Source organism: Dipodomys spectabilis, unplaced genomic scaffold (genome assembly GCF_019054845.1).
Source record: "Dipodomys spectabilis isolate Male_0828 unplaced genomic scaffold, ASM1905484v1 ptg000725l, whole genome shotgun sequence".
Classification (NCBI taxonomy): Eukaryota; Metazoa; Chordata; class Mammalia; order Rodentia; family Heteromyidae; genus Dipodomys; species Dipodomys spectabilis.
Window position 1 is genome coordinate 337579 of NW_024871402.1, and position 25607 is coordinate 363185.

The 25607-nt window shown below is 48.4% G+C and overlaps 1 protein-coding gene across 4 annotated transcripts in view; it reads right to left on the bottom strand.

Annotated features, from left to right (window-relative positions):
- Positions 1-25225, bottom strand: part of LOC122102035 (splicing factor SWAP) — a 57049-nt gene extending 31824 nt beyond the window's left edge. For 2 of the 4 annotated variants that reach the window (XM_042672563.1, XM_042672562.1), the window contains exons 1-8: positions 24894-25225; positions 22701-22870; positions 22002-22133; positions 18528-18613; positions 11083-11308; positions 9762-9874; positions 8868-9003; positions 1518-1761 (exon numbers count right to left, since the gene is read on the bottom strand). In XM_042672563.1, the coding sequence (XP_042528497.1) occupies positions 1518-1761; positions 8868-9003; positions 9762-9874; positions 11083-11308; positions 18528-18613; positions 22002-22133; positions 22701-22870; positions 24894-25111 (1325 nt within the window). In that variant the 5' untranslated portion in view covers positions 25112-25225. Of the gene's footprint in view, positions 1-1517; positions 1762-8867; positions 9004-9761; positions 9875-11082; positions 11309-18527; positions 18614-22001; positions 22134-22700; positions 24428-24893 lie in introns of those variants that run through there. The other 2 variants (XM_042672565.1, XM_042672564.1) reach the window with 2 other exon arrangements.
- Between the last annotated feature and the right edge of the window lie 382 nt (positions 25226-25607).

Here is a 25607-nt window from a genome sequence, read left to right on the forward strand (position 1 = left end):
AGCTGAGGTGCTGGGGCACTGTGTGATGAGCTGAGGTGCTGGGGCACTGTGTGATGAGCTGAGGTGCTGGGGCACTGTGTGATGAGCTGAGGTGCTGGGGCACTGTGTGATCAGCTGAGGTGCTGGGGCACAGTGTGATGAGCTGAGGTGCTGGGGCACTGTGTGATGAGCTGAGGTGCTGGGGCACTGTGTGATGAGCTGAGGTGCTGGGGCACTGTGTGATGAGCTGAGGTGCTGGGGCACGGTGTGATCAGCTGAGGTGCTGGGGCACTGCACAAGGAGAGGCGCACAATGGATGTGCATGTGTGGGATGTTGCATGGGAGTCATGTTTACAAAAGGCTACACTGCATTGCTAAAAAGTCTTTTCTTAGCTTGAGAGAGGCAACTCACACCTGTAACCCTAGCTACTTGGGAGGCTGAAAGTGAGGATGGTGCTTCACAGCCAGCCTGGGAAGAACAGCGTGAGACCCCTCCTGAACTCAGCTGGGCTCAGTGGCGGACATCCTGGAGGGTCCATCAGTCTGGGCAGCATGGTCAGTGAGACTCCAGCTCAACAGAGATGGATGTGGTGGTAGGTGCCAGTCATCCTAGCAACAACAGAAAGCCTACAGCACCAAGTTCAAGCGTCCAGGCAACCTCCAGCGAGGAACAAGACCCTATCTTGACAATAACTTGTGAAAAACAGGTCTGGAGGTGTGACTCAGTGACAAGAGTGCTTGCCCAGGAAATGCTAGGTCTTGAGGCCAAACCCAAGCACTACCAAGTTAAAGATTTACTTTTTTGAGAAAACTCAAACCCAGACTGTCTCCCAACTTGCTACACAGCCCAGGCTGGCCTGGGATGTGTAACCCTCCCTGCATCAGTTCCCAAAGGCTGGGATTCCAGGAGCACATCATCACGCTCAGCTTTTATATGGACTTTTATAAGGGTCTCAGGTGTGTAACTTGGGGATCTGAGCAATAACTACGTAAACAACGGCAACAACAAGGTCTCCACACCCACAACACAGGGGCGGTAACCGCTCCCTATGCACCCTGGGGTGACGGGCACACAGCACACAGAGCCGTGGTGGTCGTGGACACAGGGCCCTGTGGTAGGGACAGCACACAGCACACACACCTTGTGGTGGTCGTGGACACAGGGCCCTGTGGTAGGGGCAGCACACAGCACACACAGCCGTGGTGGCCGTGGACACAGGGCCCTGTGGTAGGGACAGCACACAGCACACAGAGCCGTGGTGGTGGTGGACACAGGGCCCTGTGGTAGGGACAGCACACAGCACACACACCTTGTGGTGGTTGTGGACACAGGGCCCTGTGGTAGGGACAGCACACAGCACACACACCTTGTGGTGGTCGTGGACACAGGGCCCTGTGGTAGGGACAGCACACAGCACACACACCTTGTGGTGGTCGTGGACACAGGGCCCTGTGGTAGGGACAGCACACAGCACACACACCTTGTGGTGGTCGTGGACACAGGGCCCTGTGGTAGGGACAGCACACAGCACACACACCTTGTGGTGGTCGTTGTCGTGGTGGTCACCTCACTGCCTGCTTCAGCTGTGGTGGGCGGGGGAGGAGGCGTGGTTCCAGGAGGCGGCGGGGCGGTGGTGGTCACTCCGGGGGAGCTGGACACGGTCACTCCAGCAGGAAGGGTGCTGTAGTAGGTGGCTACATCAATTCCTGGAGGCGGCGGCGCCAGGCAATAGGTGCCATCTGGTAACATGTAGTAGCTGTAGTACATGGCAGCCACAGTCGCTGTAAGACACACAAGAATCAAACATGGCGTCTCCTCTGCATCCCCAGCCACTCCGATACCCAGTGCACACGATCCCTCGGCCCTCAGTCTTCTGAGAGGCTGGGACCACAGGTGCACACCACCATTCCTGACTGGGGTAAGGTTTGAAGACAGATCAATATATTATTCTGATACACGTACTTACTGAGCAAGCAAAACCTGACTCCAGTGAACCAGAGAGAGATGTTTTCTAAAAGTACAGTGGTACATAGACAATGAAGTTACGGGAAGTGGGAGGGACGTTCAGAGCTTCTCCCTAGACTGGGGCTGCTTACCATCTTGAGACATGAGGGGAAACTGCCCCAAAGGAAGAAAACAGCCAAAGGCCGGGATAGACACCTGCCAGGAGCGGGCGCTGTCCTGCTGGCCTCAACCTCTGAAACCCCAGAGACAAAGACTGAAATCCCGGCGGACCAGACCACATCCAGACCCGGGACCTCTTCCTGCCCAGTTCCCTCTCTAATTATCACTCATGTCTGTACCTTGGAGAGAGCTGAAGGTTTACTGCAGTCTGTTTATTAGGTGTATATAAGTGATGTGGATCTGACATGTCTACAGATTGGGCCAAGGGCCCCAAACCTCTGGTTTCAAGGGGAGAAAGGAAGGTAAGGTTTGTTTTCCATGGGGTCTGGGAATGAAATACAGGACCCAATGCACTGAGCCATCCCCAAGCACGGAAGTTATTTTATTTTTCCAAGTTTTTATTAGCAATGTGTGGGGGGGTCTGCGTTATTTCTATACATGCATATAATGTAACTTGACCATTCACCTCCTACTACCCCGTAGTTATCACGCCTTTAGGTCTAGTTTTCACATACTTGGAAGCGTGGTATCTGTCCAAGTCTGGCTTGCCTCCATCTATTTTTCCTACAAAAGGCATAATTTAATGGCTGAACAATACTACATAATGTGGGTATGCATGTCTATGTTGTGTTTTCTCTGCTCACTCATCTACAGATGAGCATCTAGGCTGATGGCTGGCACAGGCTGGCTACTGTGCAAGGTGTGCTGTGACACCACAGGGCTGTGCAGGTCTCTGTGGGGTGCTCATTCCTCCATATATGTCCAGAGTGGTACGGAAGGACCTTGAACAAGTTCTACTCTTAATATGAGGAACCTACGATAAATCTCCATACTGGAGACACAATTTACATGTCTTTTTGTGCAGTATATCAGGGTACAGTGTATGCTGGTATGGTGCCTGGACTTGCTGGGCAGCCATACAACCACTGAGCCACACCTTCGGCTGATGGGAGCCATCTGAATTGGATCTCTCTCTGCATTTCTTTTTTTTTTTTTGGTCGGTCTTGGGGCTTGAACTCTGGGCCTGCGCGCTGTCCAGCTTGCATTTCCTTTATGGCTAAGGAAGTTAACATTCAGGTAAGATACTTTACAAGGACCAATCTCCTCTAGTTTCACAGTCAACAGTGCTGAGTATGAAACTCAAGCCGGGCGCCGGTGGCTCACACCTGTCACCCTGGCTACTCAGGAGGCTGAGATCTGAGGATCGCGGTTAAAGCCAGCCCGGGCAGGAGAGTCTGTGACTCTGATCTCAAATTATCCACTAGAAAACTGGAAGTGGCGCTGTGGCTCAGGTGGTAGAGCACTCGCCTTTAGCTGAAGGGCTGAGGGACAGCGCCCAGGCCCAGAGTTCAAGCCCATGACCGACCAAAAAAAAAAAAGTAACTAAAAAACAATTATAACCTCTTAATGTGCTCCACATCTTCTATTCTTCCATAAAGAGGTCTTTCAGGGCTGAATTCTTGAATTATGAAACAAATTTTTACTTGCAGCTCAGCCATTACTTCACTGTGACTTCAGACTATTGCTGATTCCTATCTCAGGCACGAGTCTCTCAGGGGCAGTCTTATAAAGAAGGCCTTCCAGTCCCTAGCCAGGGCTCTCCCTTCTTTCTGGTGATAAGGGCCACTTCATTTCTACCTTCCTAACACGAACACCAAGGATGCCAGTGCATTTACTTCCTTGCCTGTCCTCTCTTCTCTTCCTTTCCTGACTTACAGTGAAGTTATTTTTAAAAAGAAAATGCCATAACCAACAGAAAAGGCACACTTAAAAGACTGCAAAACAAGAAAAAAAAATCTAATCTAGCCACAAGAAATGATTTAATTTTCACTTCTATCCTTTTTAGAATAAAGCACTGTACCATTACAAAATCACTGTGAGCTATACAATGGGCAGCACGTTACCATTGCTGCCTCCAGGATGATCTTATTATCCTTTTCTGCAAGAATTTATTGCTGAACAGCAGAAGACAAATAATAAAAAATAAAAAGCTTTGAAATAACTTACTGTAAGGCTAAAAAATGGAAATTGCTAATTTTACTTATCTATATCTAAAGAGCTTCTAGAAGACACTTGTGTGCACATGTGTGCATGTATGTGTGTACATGCATGAGCTGGCTGATCCTGGGCTTGAATTCAAGGACCAGGCACTGTCCCTGAGAGTTTTTACCATTTGAGCCGCAGCTCTATTTCTGGCTTTTTGGTGGTTAGCATCTCATGGACTTTCCTGCTGAGAGCTGGTTTCCAACTGTGATCCTCAGATCTCAGCTTCCTGAGTAGATAGGATTACTGGTATAAGCCATGGGCATCTGGTTAAGAAAAAAATCCTTTAGAATAAAAATAGATGGTCTTCCCAGCCTGCCATATTGGTAGAAAGTAAATCACAAGGAGTGTCAGAGTATGCCCTGGGACTAGTGAACACCAGTGGGACTGCAGCAGAGGGAATGCAGATGCGGCAGGGCCAGGCTGTGTGCAAGCTCTACAGAAATAGGCTGACAAAGCACTCCTGATACCAACAATATCAGACAAGGGGCTAACATCCTGTATATACAGGGAACTCAAGAAACTAATCCCTCCCAAACCTAACAAACCAATTACTAAATGGGCAAGGGAACTAAAGAGAGACTTCTCAGAAGAAGAGATAAAAATGGCAAAGAAACACATGAGGAAATGTTCACCATCCCTGGTTATGAAGGAAATGCAAATAAAGACAACCCTGAGATACCACCTTACCCCATTCAGAATGGCCCACATCCTCAAGTCAGCCAACGACAAATGCTGGAGGGGATGCAGAGAAAGAGGAACCCTATTACACTGCTGGTGGGAATGTACAGTTATACAACCACTTTGGAAAGCAGTCTGGAGGGTCCTCAGAAAGCTAAAGATTGACCTCCCTTACGACCCAGTCATACCACTTCTAGGCATCTACCCTGAACAACAGGAACCAGTATACAAGGACAGGTGCACCTCCATGTTTATTGCAGCACTGTTCACAATAGCTAGGATATGGAAACAACCCAGATGCCCCACCACAGATGAATGGATCCAAAAATTGTGGTATTTAAACACAATAGAATATTATGCAGCCATTAGAAATGACAAAATAATGGCATTTGCAGGGAAATGGATGAAGCTAGAAGGAATCATGTTGAGCAAGGTAAGCCAAGAGCAAAGAGACAAACGTACATGGTCTCCCTGATAAGTGGATGTTAAATCCAAAATGTTAGGTGATACAACAAAATTAACAGGACTTAAGAAACAAAGGACTTCCACTCATCTGGTTGAAACACTAATAAATAACCCCATGCTGCTGATCACATGTATGATATATATGTGTACACCGAAGGGAAACCAGGAGGACGACACAGAACTAGAGGGAATCAGGGAAAAACATATAACAGCGGGACCCATCAGCTGCACTGGACATTGACCAAAATTAACTAAGCAACTCAATGGCAGCAACGGAGGGAGGGAACAAGTGGGAAAGAGGGAACAGCTAATGCTATGCAAAACAAAAGAAATGTACGTATCACCCAATGTGGAAGAAATAACTGTATCGCAAAGCTCTTAGAACTCATACATGTTATAGATCGTGATAGACAATTTGCTCCAGGACAGTCAGAATGTGTTTGTGACTTTAACTGAGCATCACTATCCCACAGCACTGTGAAATTTGGGAAATTACGTAACTACTTAATCACAATAAAAAATTTGGAAAAAAAAGAAAGTACTCCTGAAACAACATATTAAAACCACAGGCCAGGGGCTGGGAATGGGGCTTAGTGGTGAGTGCTTGCCTAGCATGCATGAAGCCCTGGGTTCCATTCTTCAGTACCATATAAACAGAAAAAGCTGGAAGTGGTGCTGTGGTTCAAGTGGTAGAGTACTAGCCTTGAGCAAAAGAAGCTCAGGGACAGCGCCCAGGCCTCTTTGAGTTTAAGCCCCAGGACTGGCAAAAACACCACCACCACCACCAAAAAACCCACAGGCTAATGTGGCTGGTGGCTCTTACCTGTAATCTTAGCTACTTAGGAGGCTGAGATCTGAGGATCATGGTTTGAAGACAGATCCCAGCAGGAAATGTCTGTGAGCCTTTTTTTTTTGGCCAGTCCTGGGCCTTGAACCCTGGATCTGGGGGTGATGTCCCTAAGCTCCTTTTTGCTCAAGGCTAACACTCTACTACTTGAACAAAACATCACTTATAACTTTTTCTGTGGTTAATTGCAGATAAGTCTTATGGGCTGGCTTCAAACCATGATCCTCAGATCTCAGCTTCCTGAGTAGCTAGGATTACAGGGGTGAGCCACTGGCACCTGGCTCCATGAGACTCTTCAATTAACCACCAAAAAGCCAGACATGGAGCTGTGGCTCAAGTGGTAGAGTGCTAGCACAAAAGTTCAGGGGCAGCAGCAGGCCCTGAGTTCAAGCCCAAGGATTGGTGCGCGCGCACGCACACACACACAAACACACACACACACACACACACACACACACACACACACACACGGTATAAGCAACATACATTTGGAAAGATCTAGAAAATGAAGAACAGTACGCTGGGAACAATGAACTATAATGCTGTTCATCTTGGAGTGGTTCAGGAGCTGATGCAGGAGTGAGTATCTGAACTTCACAAACCTCATGTCAAGCATGCCTGCTGAAAATAGGGTGAACGTTTTTTGGCTACAAAAAGCCCTTTTTCCCACATGTCCTTCCCTCAGTGTATAAAAAAAGGGGAGGAGGGAGGGGAGGAAGAAGGGGAGGAGGAAGAGGATTCAAGGCCTGGCTTGAGGGAGGAGGAGGATTCAGGGCTGGCTTGTGTGCCCCTGGGTCGGACCGAGGCTCTGCAGCTTATCTTGGCCAGGGAGCCCTACCACGCACTCTCAAACACACAGCCCTGGGATGTTCATACTATCATGGTTTGGCTCCAGTCACTGTCTCCACCGGGCCGTGGATGCATCACAGAGTGGCCACACTCAGCCTGTTCCGTCCACCTGACCCTGCAGGGTCTAAGCGTCCACTGCGGCACAACAAACACTGCCAACAGGCAGACACCGTCATGCGGCCTGCACTCCATCTGGTTGCCTGCCACACAGAAGACAGTTCCACCTGCGGCACCCGCACGCTTCCTGTTTCTTCTGTCAAAACCTGTCTTGGACATGTTCTAGTCAGAGGGACGGTCCATTCACACCCACTAGCTCCCTATAGCCACTGGACTGGCGCCAAAGAAAGATGCAGATAAGCAGAAGTTGGGCTGCTTCCTCTTTGGCCACCATGCCCCAGCCGACTACCTGCCTGGTGGGAAGAGCACCTCCCCTGCAGGGGAGCACGGAAGACCACACTGGTATGCTAAAGGCTCTTCCCTCGCTTCAAGTGACTGCTTGAACACATACATCAAGGTTTACAGTCAGTTAATAACTTCAAGTCATTAAAAAGATAAGAGAATCAAAATAAATGTAATTCTGCAGTGCCTATTAAAGTTGTCTCCTCCAGCTCGATACCCACAATTCTACCCACCTTGGGTTGAAAATATTCATGGGAAAAGTTTCATCTGTTCCGTGCAAACTTCCATCATTATTGCTTTAACAGTATTAACGGTACAATATAACAGCTGCTCACCAGGCATTCACATTGCATTAGCTGCCCTAAGTCATCCAGCGATGACTTAAACCCATGGGAGAAGAGTTGAGCACCCATGGTTTTGGTACCTGTCAGTGGTCCTGGAATCGTCCTGCAGGTACCCTGAGGACCTTGTTCTTAGGTCTTAGTGACAGCAATCATGTGTCTAGCCAGAACCTGCCTTCTCAGTTCTTATCCACCACCCTTCCAGCATTAGGGTTAATTCAGGCCTGAGCTCTTGTTCAGCTTTTTGTGTTCCCAACTGGAGTCTACTACTTGAGCCATGCTGACGGTTAACTGGAGACAAGAGTCTCGTCTCGGCTTCCTAAGTAACTTGGGTTACAGGTGTGAGGCACTGGTGCCTGGCTCTCTCTGTTGTTAACAGAACCATGTCCACTCAATCTTACATGTCAATTCTAATAGTCTCACATTACCACAAAATTGTGTCTAGCACAGACAAGACCAGCTCTCCAGAATCTGTGCTCCCCACTCTTCTTCACAGAGCTCTGTCTTCGTTTAGGGCAGCAATGTGTTCAACCGCAGACCCCCTCGCTGCCTCCACCACAGGCAAGGAAGACCTTGAGATATTAGCCAATGATGGGCTAGAAGAAGCAGCTGGAAGGTGACACAGAGGGGCATCTTTGGCTGGCACAACCTGTCTACCTTTGACCCTACTCTTCCTTCCTAGTTGACATTGGGACAGAGCAGCTCTCTGGCCACAGGGTCCAGCCAAACAGATGACCTGGTCATCTCTTTCAAGTTAAGATCTGGCCAGTTAGCTCCAGAGTCAAGGGAGTATACTCTGGAACTGAGATCTGGATGCAAGTAAGTGGTCCTCCCAATCAGAACACACTCAGTAGGTGCTCACAATCAGACACGCTCAAGGGTCCTCCCAAGTCAGGACACACTCAGTGGGTGCTCACAATCAGACACACTCAAGGGTCCTCCCAAGTCAGGACACACTCAGTGGGTGCTCACAATCAGACACACTCAAGGGTCCTCCCAAGTCAGGACACACTCAGTGGGCGCTCACAATCAGACACACTCAAGGTTCCTCCCAAGTCAGGATATACTCAAGGGTCCTCCCAAGTCAGGACACACCCCGTGGGTGCTCACAATCAGGACACACCCCGTGGGTACTCACAGTCGGCCGTGTATTCCACCTGTGAGGGCTGCGTGGAGGCCCCATCTGGGGTGTGTGGCGTGGGGGCAGAGCTGTCAGCTTGTGCTTTTCGGACAAGGGCTGCCAGGGGGTGATCTGGGTCCACCACCTTTAAGGGCTAGGGACAGAGAAGACGGTGTTCTGAACCACATACAACCCTCTCGTTGCAAAAGACTCAACTTCAAAGTGCGGATAATCACAGGAAGGAGAAGATTGTTCAAGTCAACTTGAAATTCCGTCCTTCCTCCAAGGAATTTCTGATTTCTAGTAAACAGATTTTATCCACCCATCAGGCATTCCCTATACAGGCCAGACAAACTTGTATGGTTGCTGAAAGTTTGTTTAAACCTCACAGACTTCTGCTTTTCATATTACAAATGGTGGATTTCTTCCTAAGGATGAGGGGAGCGTCAGAAGTAAATACACCTGGGGAAGGGGCTGGAGACACGGCTCAAGTGGTAGAGCACCTGCTTAGGAGGCAGTGAGCCCCAAGGTATACCCCCAATACCACTAATAGAAAAAACACACATCAAGCCATACTTAAAATGACTGAGCAGATGTTCTGAACACTCAAAAAAGCATTAATTCTGCAATGAAGTCTACATGGCAAAACCAGTTCCAAGTCTTCACTAAATTTCTACTTATTCTAAGTATCCTAGGTAGAAAAATAATCTGCTTGTGAAATTTATTAATATGTATGTGCAGAAAACAAATGCTCTGTCACCAAGCCCAACACAAAAATGTACAAGACATCTCAAAAACAATCAAATTACAGCTGAAACACACAAGAAACACCATGCTCAGTATTTTCCAAACTTAAACTGGCAGCAAATTTGTTATGCCATAAAAACATACAGGTAACAATGAAACAAAGACCTTCATCAGCTCTTCAAGGCGGCTGCTCTTTTTGGAAGCGAAGAGAGATGGGTGCAGATAACTCCCATCTTCCTCATCATCCTCATCCTCATTGTCAGAGTTTGGACCTGACTCTGAAATAAAAATATGTACCATTAAAATCATACTAAAAATTTTGGTAGTGAAAAAAGAATACATGCTGCAAAAACCCCAGAAACAGACAAGGGCAGGCTACTGCATCATGTTATTATTTCTTAACCAAGAAATCTGTCCACAAAACCTGTGGATAATATTACTTATTCCTTGAAGTTGTTCAGAAAAAAGACCAAGAGGAAATGAAGTGTGACCCTCAACCACTTCACAGACTCCCTTTAGGGAGTCCCTAGCCTAGAGGCACTAAAATAGGCATCTGGGCGCTGGTGGCGCATGCAGAGAATCCTAGCTGCTCAGGAGGCTGCGATCTGAGGATCAGGGTTTGAAGCTAGCCCGGGGAAGGGGGGGTGGGGGTGGAGGATCTGTGAGACTCCATCTCCAAATTAGCCAGCAAAAAAGCTGGGATAGAGGAATGACTCAAATGGCAGAAAATTAGCTGAGCGAACTAAGCTAGCCACGCAAGTGCGTCTGAGTTGAAACCAGGAAAAAACTTAAAGGGCAAAAACCTTACAGATTCATGAAAAGTAATATTAACCCGAGGGGACAGATACCCTATAGGGAAGCTGGAGAAAATAAAACCAGCATTAAGATTTATACAAATGGGCTGGGCACAGCTCGGTGGTGGAGTGCTTGCTTAGCATGTCAGGCCCTGGATTCTATCCCTCGCACTGGCGTATGTGTATGAATGTACACAACTGAAGTGAAACATCTGACCTCAGCTGAAGAGAACAAGATTCAAGGCAACACACACACAGAAAGAGGCTTGACCAAGTACAACGCACCACTTTCATTTCTGTGGACACGTATAATTTAACTTCATGGCCCCTTAACAATGATGCAAGCAGACACACTTGTAGAATACTCTGCCAAAGAAAAACACTCCCTGCTTTCTCTATTAAATGTTAAGCAGCCGAAATGAGAGGGAAAATGCCCAGCCTAGCTAATTATGTTAGGATGGCATCGATATTTAATTATATTTCACCCATCTGTGAAATATTAACTGAGAATTCAATATGGTACACCAGCAGGGTTAATTATCAAGCCTTGTCACAGGATTTCACAAACACTGAGAATTCTAATCTAGATTTCAATTCTCTATCTTTGAAAAGGAAGATTTCCATATTTTCCCATACTCCCCTCACCCGACCCCCGGCCCAAAGTCTGAATGGGATAGAACAGGTTCGTGTACTTTTTTTCTCTTCGTTCTTGTTTTCTGCCAGCACTGTGTATCGTCCTTCTTTCATAGCTTTCTGGATGAATTTGTAGTATGGGTTGAGGTAGTGATCGAAGCGTAGGAAGTCGAACTGCGAGTTTCGTGCCTGCTTGGCCTTCAGCATTATTTCAAACTGTGCCCCCTGTTTGCATACAAAATTGGCTGTACGCTCAATGATGGCATGCATTTTGGCTGTTGGTGGCTATGAGAAAACACACACAGGCATGTGGTCAGTTTGTCTTCTTTTCCGCTGGTCACATGACTTACTTAAAAGTCAGAAACAGCCCTGGTTTTATGGTCCATTTTAAGACATAAATGACATTTCTGCTAAGGAGAAGTTTAGTACTATCCTTGCAGTCTATCATCCTGTCCAGGCCTAGTACTGTCCTGTAGTACACCATCCTGTCCAGGTCTAGTACCATCCCTGTAGTACACCATCCTGCCCAGGTCTAGTACTAACTTGTAGTACATCATCCGGTCCAGGTCTAGTACCATCTCTGTAGTACATCATCCTGTCCAGGTCTAGTACCATCCCTGTAGTACACCATCCTGTCCAGGTCTAGTACTAACTTGTAGTACATCATCCTGTCCAGGCCTAGTACTGTCCTGTAGTACATCATCCGGTCCAGGTCTAGTACCATCCCTGTAGTACATCATCCTGTCCAGGTCTAGTACCATCCCTGTAGTACACCATCCTGCCCAGGTCTAGTACTAACTTGTAGTACATCATCCTGTCCAGGTCTAGTACCATCCCTGTAGTTCACCAGCCTGCCCAGGTCTAGCATCATCCCTGTAGAACACCATCCTGCCCAGGTCTAGTTCTAGAACTCTCCTGTAGTACACCATCTTGTCCAGACCTCACGTCCACGAGGGCAGGCACTGCATCTTAAAGAGTGTGGAGAAGCTGGCCTTTCAGTGCACGGAGTTCGCATCTTCCTACTAACTCAGACACAAGAATGGACTTCAGTGGGTTCCTGAAGTTTATAAACACATATGTATTTTTCTATGGGTAGATACATTTCAACACTTCTCCAAGACATGGAAGGCTCCCTTCCACTAAACAGCACTTTGAACATCCAAACAAATCCATGAGCTCACTCCTCCTCCTCCTCCGCACTCACCCCCTTCCTTGTGTCTGCTTCCTATAAAACACAGTTTAAGGCTCCATCTCACTGCCAGTCCTAGTTAAAACTGTGTGCTAAACCAAAGGCAGTCCAGGTGTGGCCTGGCTGGAGCAGGTGGGAAGGCACTACAGGTAGTGAGGCCTCTGACTACAGCCACAAACCCGTGCCTCTTCCTTTTACTTTGGCTCCAGAGCTATTTCCACCACATCATGTGGTCACAAACAGAACTTGTTAGGCCAAAAACTACAAGCCACATGTCTAAAAATACTTTTAGTAACAACAAAGAGAGTAATACTAGGAAATTATATGGGAATGAAACTGAAAATTACTCTCATTAAAAATGGGCAGTTAAACACCGAAGATGCTTATTGTAATTTCAGTGTCTCATCCTGAAATTACAAATGGCTTAATTCTCAAACTTAATTTCTGAATAAATAATGTCCTTCACACTGAAATGGGTAAACATGTACTATTAAACTTATTTAGACTCCCAAACAAATTAAGTTCTATGTTAAAGGCCCACTGAGTCCTGAAATATGGACCCTGATGTAGAATTTCATTGGCTTTGGCTACATAGAAAGGTTCATTTCTAAGCAGCCCATTCCATAAACACATCAATGATTAACAATCAATTCAGAATAATTACACTCAAGGGAAAACACAATCCCACACAGTGCATGCTCTTTGTGAACCAATCAACTTTTAGGTCTTAAAAGCCTTAAGAGTAGGCCTATTAATCATCTAATATGACTACAATCATTATAATGCCACATGTAGGTAATTTTACAAAGAAACGACTGCACAAAAGCAAAGCATCTATGAATACATTCCAAGATCTGCTACCAGGAAACGTGAGATTAAAGTATCTGGCTTGATGGAAGTTGAGACATGGCTTACATGATAAAGCACCAGCTATGAGCAAAAAAACCCAGCATGACCTCAAGGCCTGGAGTTCAAGTTCTAGTACCAGCACAGGGGAAAAAAATCTGGCTTGGAAAAAGACATTCTATGTTATGCAGATCTTAGACAATTTCTCTTCATTTAATGACATGAATATCCCTATTATACAATGACATTTTAAGACGCAGTTTGGAAGTATGGGGGTGCAGCTCAGTGGCAGAATGCATGCACACACAAGACCGCAGCTCAGTGGCATAACGCGCGCACACACACACACACACACACACACACACACAGGAGATCGCAGCTCAGTGGCAGAATGCACACACACACACAGGAGACCGCAGCTCAGTTACAGAACACACTCACGCACACACAAGACCGCAGCTCAGTGGCAGAATGCACACACACACACACACACAGGAGATCGCAGCTCAGTTACAGAACACACTCACACACACACAAGACTGCAGCTCAGTGGCAGAATGCACACACACACACACACAGGAGATCGCAGCTCAGTTACAGAACACACTCACGCACACACAATACCGCAGCTCAGTGGCAGAATGCACACACACACACACAAGACCGGAGCTCAGTGGCAGAATGCACACACACACACACACACACACACACACACACGAGACCCTGGGTTAGAAAGTGTGGGGTGCAGCTCAATGGCAGAATGCACGCACACACAAGACCGCAGCTCAGTGGCAGAATGCACACACACACACACACAGGAGATCGCAGCTCAGTTACAGAACACACTCATGCACACACTAGACCGCAGCTCAGTTACAGAGCGCACGCACGCATATACATTCACGCGCGCATAAACACACACACACACACACACACACACGAGACCCTGGGTTAGGAAGTGTGGGGTGCAGCTCAGTGACAGAATGCACGTACACACACACACTAGACTGCAGCTCAGTGACAGAATGCACACACACACACAAGACCGCAGCTCAGTGGCAGAATGCACGCACACACACACAGGAGATCGCAGCTCAGTTACAGGACACACTCATGCACACACAAGACCGCAGCTCAGTGGCAGAATGCACACACACACACACACACAGGAGATAGCAGCTCAGTTACAGAACACACTCATGCACACACTAGACCGCAGCTCAGTGGCAGAATGTACACACACACACACATGCACACACTAGACCGCAGCTCAGTTCCAGAGCGCACGCACACACACACACAGGAGATCGCAGCTCAGTTACAGAACACACTCATGCACACACTAGACCGCAGCTCAGTGGCAGAATGCACACACACACACACACACACACACACAGGAGATCGCAGCTCAGTTACAGAACACACTCATGCACACACTAGACCGCAGCTCAGTTCCAGAGTGCACGCACACACACACAGGAGATCGCAGCTCAGTTACAGCACACTCATGCACACACTAGACCGCAGCTCAGTGGCAGAATGCACACACACACAAGACTGTAGCTCAGTGGCAGAATGCACACACACACACACACACACACCACACACACACACACACACACACACGACCCAGCACCCAAACCAAACCAAACCAAGTCAGTCCACAGGTAAGCATGCCCAAGTTATTATAAAGACTGTCTGGTAAACGTCTTTCTAGTCTAATCCCACGCAGAAGCCCTGTGAGCTAAGGGAAGTCTATTAAGCCAAGTACCACTACCTCCTCACACCTTCAAACTCCATCACCATGGCTTCAAGCTCAAGGAAGAGCACTAGACAAAAGGAGAGCTCTGGGAAGCTCTGGACTCACATCTAGCGGGGTGAACAAGGAAGGAGAGGGGAAGATGGGAAATGAGGAAGAAGCCCCAGGGCAGGCTCCGGGCCTCTGGTCCTCCAAAGGGGAGAGATGAACTAATTGCCTTTTTCCATAGGCCCAACAAGCACCAGATTCTGTCACAACTCAAGTGTGCACGCGAAACTATAGAAACATTAGCAGGAATACTAGGAAATTTTTCCCCACTTCTTCAGAACAGGAAAGGTCTTCCAAGTATTATGCTTACAACTCTGCAGCCTCAAGGGGAATGGCATACACAGTAAAATGACACAGCTCCTAGAAAGGCTTTTGCAAGACCAAAGTAGCCAAAGGCTCCCCCATCAGACACCACAAGAAAGGACACCTCTGCAAGAGGGCAGGGCATATTAGCTTCTTTTCTCTTCTGTCCATACAGGGCAACAGCCTGAAAGCCACGGTGCAAGCAAACTTGGGTAACGCTCAGCAACACTGAACCAGAGGGTCTCAGCGCTCCAGTCAGCCACTGGCTAGGACGCGGACCTGACCCTACCGGCCCGGCGGCAGCTCAGAGCTCAGTGTGCTCCCCTCTGGAAGGCAGGTAATTATGGAACCCATCTGTCACAATTGCTAAATATCAACTGAAAGAAGAGCACAGAGTAACCGTACAATGCCTGGGAGAGAGGGCGTGTGCTTAGTGAGAGCTTACTAAGCCTTTACTTTATTTGAACAGTCTGAAATGTGAACTAACAGCAGCTCCCGTGGAGCCTCAGTTCTCTCCTTTCTTCCGTAGTCTAAGGGCCATATCCTTGGTTGGTGCCCTAGGGGCTTGTGCTCTGGGAGGCAAGTGAAACAGCACTAGACAAATAGGGGTCCAGGTTACCACGGGCACCTGGCAGATACTGCTCACCTCTGCCACTTGAGTGAGCAGTAGTAACTGCTTGCAAGTACCAGATGGCTCCAGCATGGCACACCCACCCAGGTGGAACAGGGGAGTTGGCTTTGTGTGGGGAACTCAGGACTGGCCACAGAAGGGCTCTGAGACCCTGGGAAATGGGTAGCCAACTGCACGTACATGTCAGACACATGACATGCTTAGAGGAAGAATAGGTCTCTACTTCCCATGGAAGAGAAACATATGCTCATGGAGACTATGAATCAATAATAAGAGGCATCTGATCACCTGACAATGCCTGAACCTAGAGGCTCAATAGACTGCTGGAGAAGCTGTGTGGGGTCTGTCGTGGTGGTACAAGGAGGGCCCCAACCCAAAGCCAGATTAAACCAAGGGCTCCTTACAGTGTCTGCCTAACTAACCACAGGAGCGGGCCCTCTCCATTGCGGAGGTACCAGCCCGTGTGGCCAGTTCAGCCATTCTTATGTCCCCTCAAAAATACTCAACATTGGTGACTTGACTCAGACAACAGGACGTGATTTATATGATGCATTTCTGACACTGCCAGGAAGGAAATGGAAGAGGCCAGCCAGACTCGCCGGATTCTCAAGTAGGCTTCCGCATTTGCCTCTTTACTCAAGGATACCTCCAAAACTGCCGGTGGAAGGAATGGACACCTAGGCCTGTGCTCTCCACTGAGTGACAGGTATTTTACCTCAGACATATTGTTTATTAATTTTTACTTTGGCTGAGGATAACCATTAAATACTGTAATAGGGATTATACCAACAAAATTCTATTGTACCTTTCCATTTATATTTGCATAGAAATTAAACTCTGTGAAGCTTTGGCATGAAATATAATGAAGCAGATAAAATATTTAAGGCTTTATTTCAATGGGTCAGAACACACAAGAAGACCAAGTATGATAATACACGGAACAGATATCGATATAAGGCTCATTGTAGCAAATCTCCAGATAATATTTTTTTGTTGGTTGTGGGTCTTGAACTCTGGGCCTGGGCACTGTCCCTCAGCTCTTCAGCTCAAGGCTAGCACTCTACCACTTGAGCCACAGCGCCACTTCCAGTTTTCTGGTGGTTAACTGGAGATAAGAGTCTCATGGATGTTCCTGCCCAGGCTGGCTTTGAACTGAGATCAGCCTCCTGAGTACCTAGGATTGCAGGCGTGAGCCACTGGCGCCTGGCTCCAGATAATATTTGAAGCTTTAACCACAGAAAATGACCAAAAGTTGGAACTAAAGAATCGAACATAGGTAGTAATTACAAAAACCCAAAGAGTTAAGTATATTTGTTTTAAAAAAGGAAACAAACAGAGAAAGAAGCTGGTTTAAGGGTATGAGTCTGCCACCCCCAGGGATGCCGGAGGGCTATGGCACAGGCCAGCAAACGTAAATGAGACCCTAACTTGAAAACGGCCACAGTAAAGGGAGCTGGAGGTTTAGCTCAAGTGGTACAGTACTTGCCTTTCAAGTCCAAGGCACTGAGTTCAATCCCGGGGGTGAGAATGTGCAAATGAGTAAGGGAGAAAGGACTCAAAGGGCTGTTTTTGGTATCTTTCACCACATACTGCAGGGAAGGAGAAAAGGCTGAGCCCAGGGTGGCAGCGGGCAGCAGAGGGAGGGCCAGACCCTGGGTCTGTGAAGAGCTGTCCACCCAGTGACTGGCACGATGGCTATCAACACGCTCTTGAAATCTTTCTACTGACAGCACTTGCAACCCAGGTACAACAAACTCAAAGAAAAAACCCTTTGCTGCTGAGCACAAGCACTTGACATCCATATCCATGTGTACCCCTGCAACGCCCACATGTGAACACCCCTTGAAAATACAAAATACACCAAGAGCAGCCTGGCACACAAACTAGAATACAGAATTCCCACAATAAATACTCCGAAAAACAAAGAAAAAGCTCAGCACTGGCTTTAACACCGACTGCAATTCAACAAGATGAAACTCAAGAAATCAGGGCTGAACTGGAGACTCAGTCCCGACGGTAACCAGCTGCAAAGCAGCCTAACCAAGAAGTCCCACATTGGCTTTTCTCACAGGCAGAAGAGTGGACTAGACATGTACAGGGACAAATCATGACAGAAAAACTGCCCAAAAAATGTTAGGCAAAGATACAGCATCTCCCCCCCAAAAATCATGCCAGAGAGAAACAAGGCACATGGTCATGAGCAAAGCTGCCTCGAGCATGGCCATTTTCACGTCTGCATGTGGATGACAATACATGCACCTGATTCTGTCATGGTGGTCCATGCTGGGAAAGTCACGTGCCCTCCAGACCACCCCCAAACAGGCCCAATGTGTTAGTTTGCTATTACTTCTTTTCTTTTTCCCGGTTGGTTCTGGGGCTTGCACTCAGGGCCTGGGCGCTGTCCCTGAGCCTCTTTGTGCTCAAGGCTAGTGCTCTACCCTCGAGTCACAGCGCCACTTACAGCTTTTTCTGAGTAGTTTATTGGGCTTTCCTGCCCCGGCTGGCTTTGAACCTCCTGAGTAGCCGGGATGACGGGCGTGAGCCACGGCGCCCGGCTTACTCCATCATCCTTGTGGAGGAAAGCATGTAAATGTGAAGCTTCCCCCAGCTATCTCTGCGGCGTGGCGTGCCTGGACAGCAGCTGGGTGAGCACAGTCCTCCTGCACGTGCAGCACCCAAGGTGAAGACAGAGTAACGCCGGCAGAGAATGGAGAAGAAACACACATACCAGTTCCACGTCAGACGGGACAGTCAATCCTAAAGGGGCAATGAAAGGTTCTTCGTTTTCTTCCAAATTTTCAGCCTCAGACTTTTCTGTTAAAGCAAACAAATAAAATGTCTGAGCAATGTTCACCAACACAACTTCCTGCTCTACCTCCCTGTGTCTAATCCTCATTTCACCCTCCCAGAGACAAGGGCAGCATGGCAGAAGTCTGAGCTCCAGCCCTGCTGTTCCCAGCTGTAGAGTCTGGGCATGTATCTGTGATCCTGGCACCTCTGCAGTTTCTGTGTCTCCCTCAATGCAGTGTAGCTCTCCGGTACATATATGCCAACAAGGTGCAAGTGAGAAAGCCCGCCCCCACGGAGATCACCATCAGAGCAGGATGCTCGACACTGACATGGCCACCAGAGCAGGATGCTCGACACTTAGCCAGGACATGGATGTTCTGCTTTTCCCTCTGTTGCTTTTACTTCTGCATTTAACGAACTGGCTTTTCAAGACCTCCTTCCAGCAGGTTATCACTGTGTGTCTATGTGTGTATGTAGGCACACACGCGTGCATGTGCACGGGCCTGTGTGTGTGAGCATGGGCCAGTCCCGGGCCTGAACTCAGGGTAGGTCTGGGCACTGTCCCTGAACTTTTATGCTCAAGGCTAGCGCTCTACTACTTGAGCTATATGGCTTTTTGGTGATAATTGGGGATAAAAATCTCATGGCTTTCCCTGCATGGGCTGGCTTAAAACTACAATCATCAGATCTCATTTCCTAAAGATAGAGGATCACAGATGTGATCCTGGTGGTATAATCAATTTTAATAATCAAATTGTAAAACACGTGGGCATTTAAAAAAATGTCAAGAGATCGCATAAGCAACATTATCACTGCTTTTTTTCTTTCTTTTTTCATAAACAATCAGATGTATTTTTCCATTTCTGTTCATTCATTACAGCCACTGAACAACATTTGTCTGTGTGCTACACAAGTTGCTTACAATGCCAGTATAGTATAGGAAAATGTCCCTTAGCCTACTAGCCAATATATACAGGGAGTTCAAGAAATTAACCTCTCCCAAACCTAATAAATCAATCACTAAATGGTTGAGGGAAGACTTCTCAGAAGAGGAGGTAAGAATGGCAAACACACGAGGAAATGCTCATCCTGCCTGGCCATAAAGGAAATGCAAATCAAAACAGTTCTGAGATTCCATCTCACCGCAGCTCGACTGGCCAACATTGTGAATTCGTAACAGATGCTGGTGGGGGTGTGAGGAAGAAGGAACCCCACTGCACTGCTGGTGGGATGTAAACTAGCACAACCACACTGGACAGCAGCATGGAGGTCCTCAGAACACGAAACACAGACCTTCCCTACAACCAGCCACACCACTCCTGGGCATCGACCCTGAGCATCATGAGCCGGGATATGATAAAGACACCCGCACATTCGTGTTCACTGCCCCACGATTCACAATAGTGATCCTGTGATCCTCGTATCTCAGACTCCTGAGTAGCTAGGTTTACAGGTGTGAGCCACCTGGCACCCAGCTTCTATCTATTCTTACAGAAAAACAGGCTTAGTAGCACAGAATAAAAACCTGCCATTGCGATATACACTTAACGCAAACTAAATTCAAACAGCCCTTTCTTGTTGAACAAAACAGTATATACGATGATAGAAAGTTATAGAATATAAAAGACAAGACCAACTGAAAACAGTGTGCTGCCAAAAGGGAGAGGGAAGTCAGGTACTGATGGGCAAAACCAGGCCCACCAAGGCCTTGCTGACTAGAATAACGGATTTAATTAAGAAATGCCAAGAATACTGTGAGCCTGAGAATCAAGGAATACACAGATATGATGCTGGGTCAGAAAACCATTAGTGCAAGTTAAAATAGTTACACACAAAAAGCCCAATTTTTGTAAAAACTTAGCATGGGCCAGGCACCAGTGGCTCATGCCTATAATTCTACCCACTCAGAAGGTGGAGAGCTGAGGATTGTATGTAATTTGAAGCCAGCCCAGGCAGAAAAGTTTGTGAGACTCTTATCGCTAATTAACCAGCAAAAAGTTCAAGTGACTGAAAAAAGCTAAGGGGCAGCACGTAGGCCTGAGTTCACCCAGTCCCTGAGCTGAAGTCCCAATTCCACAATCATACATACACTTACACATACACAAGAAAAAGATACAGGGAAAGTGTCGAGAGCATGATTTTTATAAAGAAAGTAACCAAATTTGCTAAAGAGAACTTTGTGAAGAGGAAGTATACTTGAACAGAAACAGTTATACTAATAGTCTTGAAAATCAGAACTGTAACTATTCATCATCACTTCGCTGATAATTATACCTAGGCAGCAATCCAACATCTAGAACAGAGCGGACAAATTGAAATGCTAGACGGAGATACGGTCAGCTCTGGGACACTCAACCCTGCTGCCAAGGCAGACCTGCAGCAGACAGCATGAAGCAGCACATTTATTCACCAATAAAACTATCTATGAAACTGCACTTGTGGTTAAGGGTTGCTCACCTAACCCAGACTACTAGGACAGGGTAATTTTATTCTGGAATGCCAGGCACAGGTGTCTCACGCCTATAATCCTAGCTACTCAGGGGGCTGAGCTCTGAGGATCACAGTTCAAAGCCAGTCCAGGCAGGAAAGTCCATGAGACTCTTTCACAGGTTTAAAACAGCCCAGGCAGGGAAGTCCATGAAATTCTTATCAAGAACAACTAAAAATCCAGACGTGGAGCTATGGTTCAGGTGTCAGTGCTAGCCTTGAGCAAAAAAGCTCAGGACAATGCTCAGAACCTGAATTCAAGCCCTGAGCAAGAAACAGCATAACAATTAAAAAAAAAAAAAGTCCATGCAGAAAGTTTTATGTTCCTTAATGAACTTTGAAAGTCTACTAGGAAAGTCTACAGGCTCAAAAGCAGACTGCCTAGGACTCTTTTGCTTGCCCAACATGCTGCTCTGATGCCACACAACTCTTGAGGGGGAAGGGTCTGGCCACGGGCAGGAAGGACCCTTGTACAACTGGCAGGACTAAGGGTCACAGGGTTCCCCAGTCTTAAGTCCACAGGATGTGAATGACTTCTCCAAGTTCAAGTTCTCTTTGGCAAATGGAACATGTGCACATAAGTGACCCCTCTTAAGTGACCCAGACTCCTATCACTGCTACTGACAAGTGATCAAAGCAGCGAGGCTAAGACAATGGGGTTCTCTTTGTAGTAAATGAGCTTCAACTTTAGGCAGCACTCTTTAAAAAATTAAAGCTTTCAGAGTTAGCGCAGGAAAGCACAAACACAAAATCACTAAGAAAGAGGAATAATTAAAAAAAAAGAAACAACCCTACTTGAATCCAGTATAGAAAAATCTGAATCCATTTTTCATCTCCATGAACAATTTACTTTTTAGTTTCTCGCTTTATTTCACCAAAGGAAGGTAGCCTACTATAATCACGATGATGTCAACAGCCAGCGCACCTCTCTGTTTGGAAGGCTCTTCCTCCTCGGTCGGCTCAGATGGGTCATAGTAGTCACTGCCATAAGTAAACCCCACAGCACTGTAATTCCCATCCTCGGCTAGCGCCTCACTCAATCGCTTGTATTCTTCCTCTTTGAATAAAAATGAGAACTTTATCAATAAAACTAGAAGTTTACCATTTCTAAAGTTGTAGCTAACAACAAAAGTATATGACACTTTTTTCAAATTCTTTTCAAGGTGAAAATGTTTCTGAAAACGCATACTTTTTAGCTATCAAAATGTATTTCTGCCAGTACACATTTACCACAAATAGAATACATGTCTCTTAAGGAAAATTTCTTCCTGCTGAGAAAACTTTGGGATTAAGAACTGCATTAAAGATTGATCGTTAAGGCAAAGACAAGAACATCAATTTAATTCATACAATACTGTTAAAGAAGAACAGTTAAAGAGATTGTTTTTTGTTTTGTTTTTTTTTTTTTCAAATCCCAGTCTGCCCTCAAAAGCTGGGAAAATTCTTTGTGGCTCTACATATAAACTATCCTGAGGTCCTCTCAGAACGCAAAGACTCGTTTTTCCAATCCACTGGGTACTGTCAAGATAATATCAGAAAGAGTGAGTAAAATGAATGGGAGCAAATTTTTAAATACTTAAAAATTTAAAAGTTGTGGCAGAAGTAAGTCTTTCTTGAGCAGTACCTTGCCTGGCCTCCTCCTCAAGCAAGTCCGTATGCAAGGCTAAATACCTCTCTTCATCACACAGCGCCTCTACTCGCGCCTCCTCTTCAGAGAGTTGGTAGTCTCGGTTCCAGGTGGCATACTCAGCATCATACGCAGAGAGGTCATGCAGGTGACCACGCCCATCATATCTGTAATGTGAACGTGCAGGTCAGCAGACAGAAGTCACTGTCTGGGCTGATTGTGTGTGACACTCTACATACATACTTACCAATTAAAATAATAAAATACAAGTATTAAAGCAAACGTAAGGCTTTTCAGATTTATAGTTAACATGGCTAGTCATATCTCACCTACTTTTAAACTCAAATTAACTTAACAAAGTCTATACTCCTTTCTACAGCACAATAAAATTTAATTAAAGGAAGATATTCCTTTAAAACATAAATGACATCCACCTCACTAGCAGTTCTTACCGTGTATGATTTGGTCAACCATTCAATGCCACTTGCAAAAAAAAAATAATAATTTTTTTTTCTGAAAAGTTAACTATCATAGCTTACATTCACACAAACCGAATACATAAATACCTATCCGTAAGAACCAAACGGTCGAAATTTCCTCGCTTCTTTCTGCTAGTCCCGAACTCTCAGGAGAGATCTTCATCAAAGAAACTTGCGTCCATTGGAGATAAAATCTTGGCTAGGCTGGCCCCCTAGCCACTTGGCTGAGGAAATAAGTGCTGGGTTATGTGGTAGAGAGACACACATACATAGGAACAGTGACATATACATGCAGTTTAAGGAGGTTCACTAGGAAACAGGGCAAAACCAGTAGAGGAGGCAGAACAGCATTTCCTTCTAAACTTCCTGTCCCAGGAAATGGCATAAATGAAGACATATCTCACGTGGACCAATAGTTACTATTCGAAGAATTAGGAAAGCACTTGCTGTCATGCTTGTAACACAAAGATTCAGTGATGGTGCTGTCAAAGTACAGCTATCTGATAATAAATGAGTGAGTTAGTAGACTTTAGACAAAACACTCACATTTGAGGTTGCAATAACGATGCAACCTCAGACAAAAGTCTGCCTCACATACTAAAGCCGAATTTTGCAACAGAGACCAAATTGATAGGGGAAAAAAAGTCCAAAAGTTCCAGGGAACTTAAGGCATTGCACTCATTAATTTTTAAAGTTAGTTTTGCTTTGATGTAAACCTCCTTAACTTACAAATGTAGATTATATTTAAAAACCGTACAGGCGGTACATGTGTAGTGTTTGCTCCCCACCAGCTCTGGGAGGCCTAACTCAAGCCACGTACAGAATGATACAGACAGCGCGGAGAGCTAGACGTCGGTGCTCCCCAAACTTTAATTTAGATACATGTCAGGAAAGCAGGTAACTCAGGCCACAACGTCACTGGCTAGACAGCGGTTCAAGGCCCGGCAGGTCTGGGCAGAGAGCGCACCCCATCTGCAGCAGCCCCTCACAAAGTCCTTGCTTCCTAGCGCTAACTCCACAGGGGACTGTGAGGGATGGCAAAAGGCCTCCCGGTCAGCGTGAGTCCATCCTGGCCCAGCTCAGAGGTCCCCCTACAGTCGCGTTCCAAGGCTTTGCAGACGCAGTCTTGGGCCTCTCCAACGGTGGGCTTCCTTCACCTTGGAGCTTAGTGGCAGGAGGTCGGTGCAGTTAGCTTTGCAGTCCGGCTCGGAGGCCGAAAGAGATTCCCAGACCCGGGGAGGAGGGCGGGGAGCCACCCTACACCCTGCGGCGCCCCCCGAGTCCGCGCCCGGGCCGGCCCGCCGCGCCCGCGCCCCGGCCCGGCCCCTCGGCGGCCCCGGGTCCGCGCGGAGGGCCTCGGCCGCGCTGTCCGGCTTCTGCGCCGGCCCGGCGGCCCGGCGGCGGGGCCGGCCCGGGGCGCGGCCGGCTCGCGGGGTCCGAAAGCGGCGTTCCGGAGGCCGCGCGCGCTCCCGGCTCCCGGCCGCCCGCGGGCGGGGCGCGCGGCGCGGGTCCGCGGCCCCGGCGGCTTCCTCGGCGGCGGGCGCGGCGCCAGCTCCGGCCGGGGCCGCGGGGCGGGCCTCACCGTCCCCCCTCCCGCCGGGGCGGGAGGCCCCCGGGCCCCCGGGCCCCTTCGGTCCCCGGCAGCGAGTCAGCGTCAGGCGGAGCGAGCGGGCGAGGGAGGGGAGGGTCGGCGGGGGGGGGAGGCACCGACCTGTCGATGAGGATCTTGGGGTCCCCCATCCAGGGGATGAGGTGCTGTCCCTGCTCCTGGGCCAGGGCCCGCTCGTCGTCCCGGAACAGCTTGCAGGCATAGCCGAAGACCAGCAGCTCCACCCGGCCGCCCGCCCCGCCGGCGCCGCCGGGCCCGGCCTCCTCCTTCGCGCCGCCTTTTCTCTCGGGCTTGGCGCGGCCCGCGCCCGCGCCGTACATGGCGGCGGCCCCGGCGTCCGGGCAGGTCCTCCGCTGCGCCGCGCGACGTCCCGAAGCCTCCCGGGCCCGGCCCCTCAGTCCCAGACGCCGCGTCCCGGCCGCAGCCTCGACACGGCCGCCATGGCGGGCCACAAAATGGGGGCGGCGCGACTTCCGCCAGGGCGGCCTCACTTCCGGCGGCCGCGGCGGCAGATTCGCCGCGCGTCGGGGCCGTTCGGGCCGGTGGGAGAGGCCGCAGGCCCCCGCCCCGCGTCCGCGCGCGTCCCGGCTGGGCGGGCGGGAGGGCGGGCGCGCGGCCTGGCCGGCAGGGCTGCGGGCTTCGGGGCCGCCGAGAACGTGGCGAAAGTGCGGCGCGCGCGGGCGCGAGGCGCGGGGCGGGGGCGTCGGGGACGCGGGGCGGGGGCGCGGGGCGTCGGGGACGCGGGGCGGGGGCGCGGGGCGGGGCGGGGGCGCGGGGCGGGCGCGGGCGCGGGCGGGGCGGGGGCGGGGGCGGCCG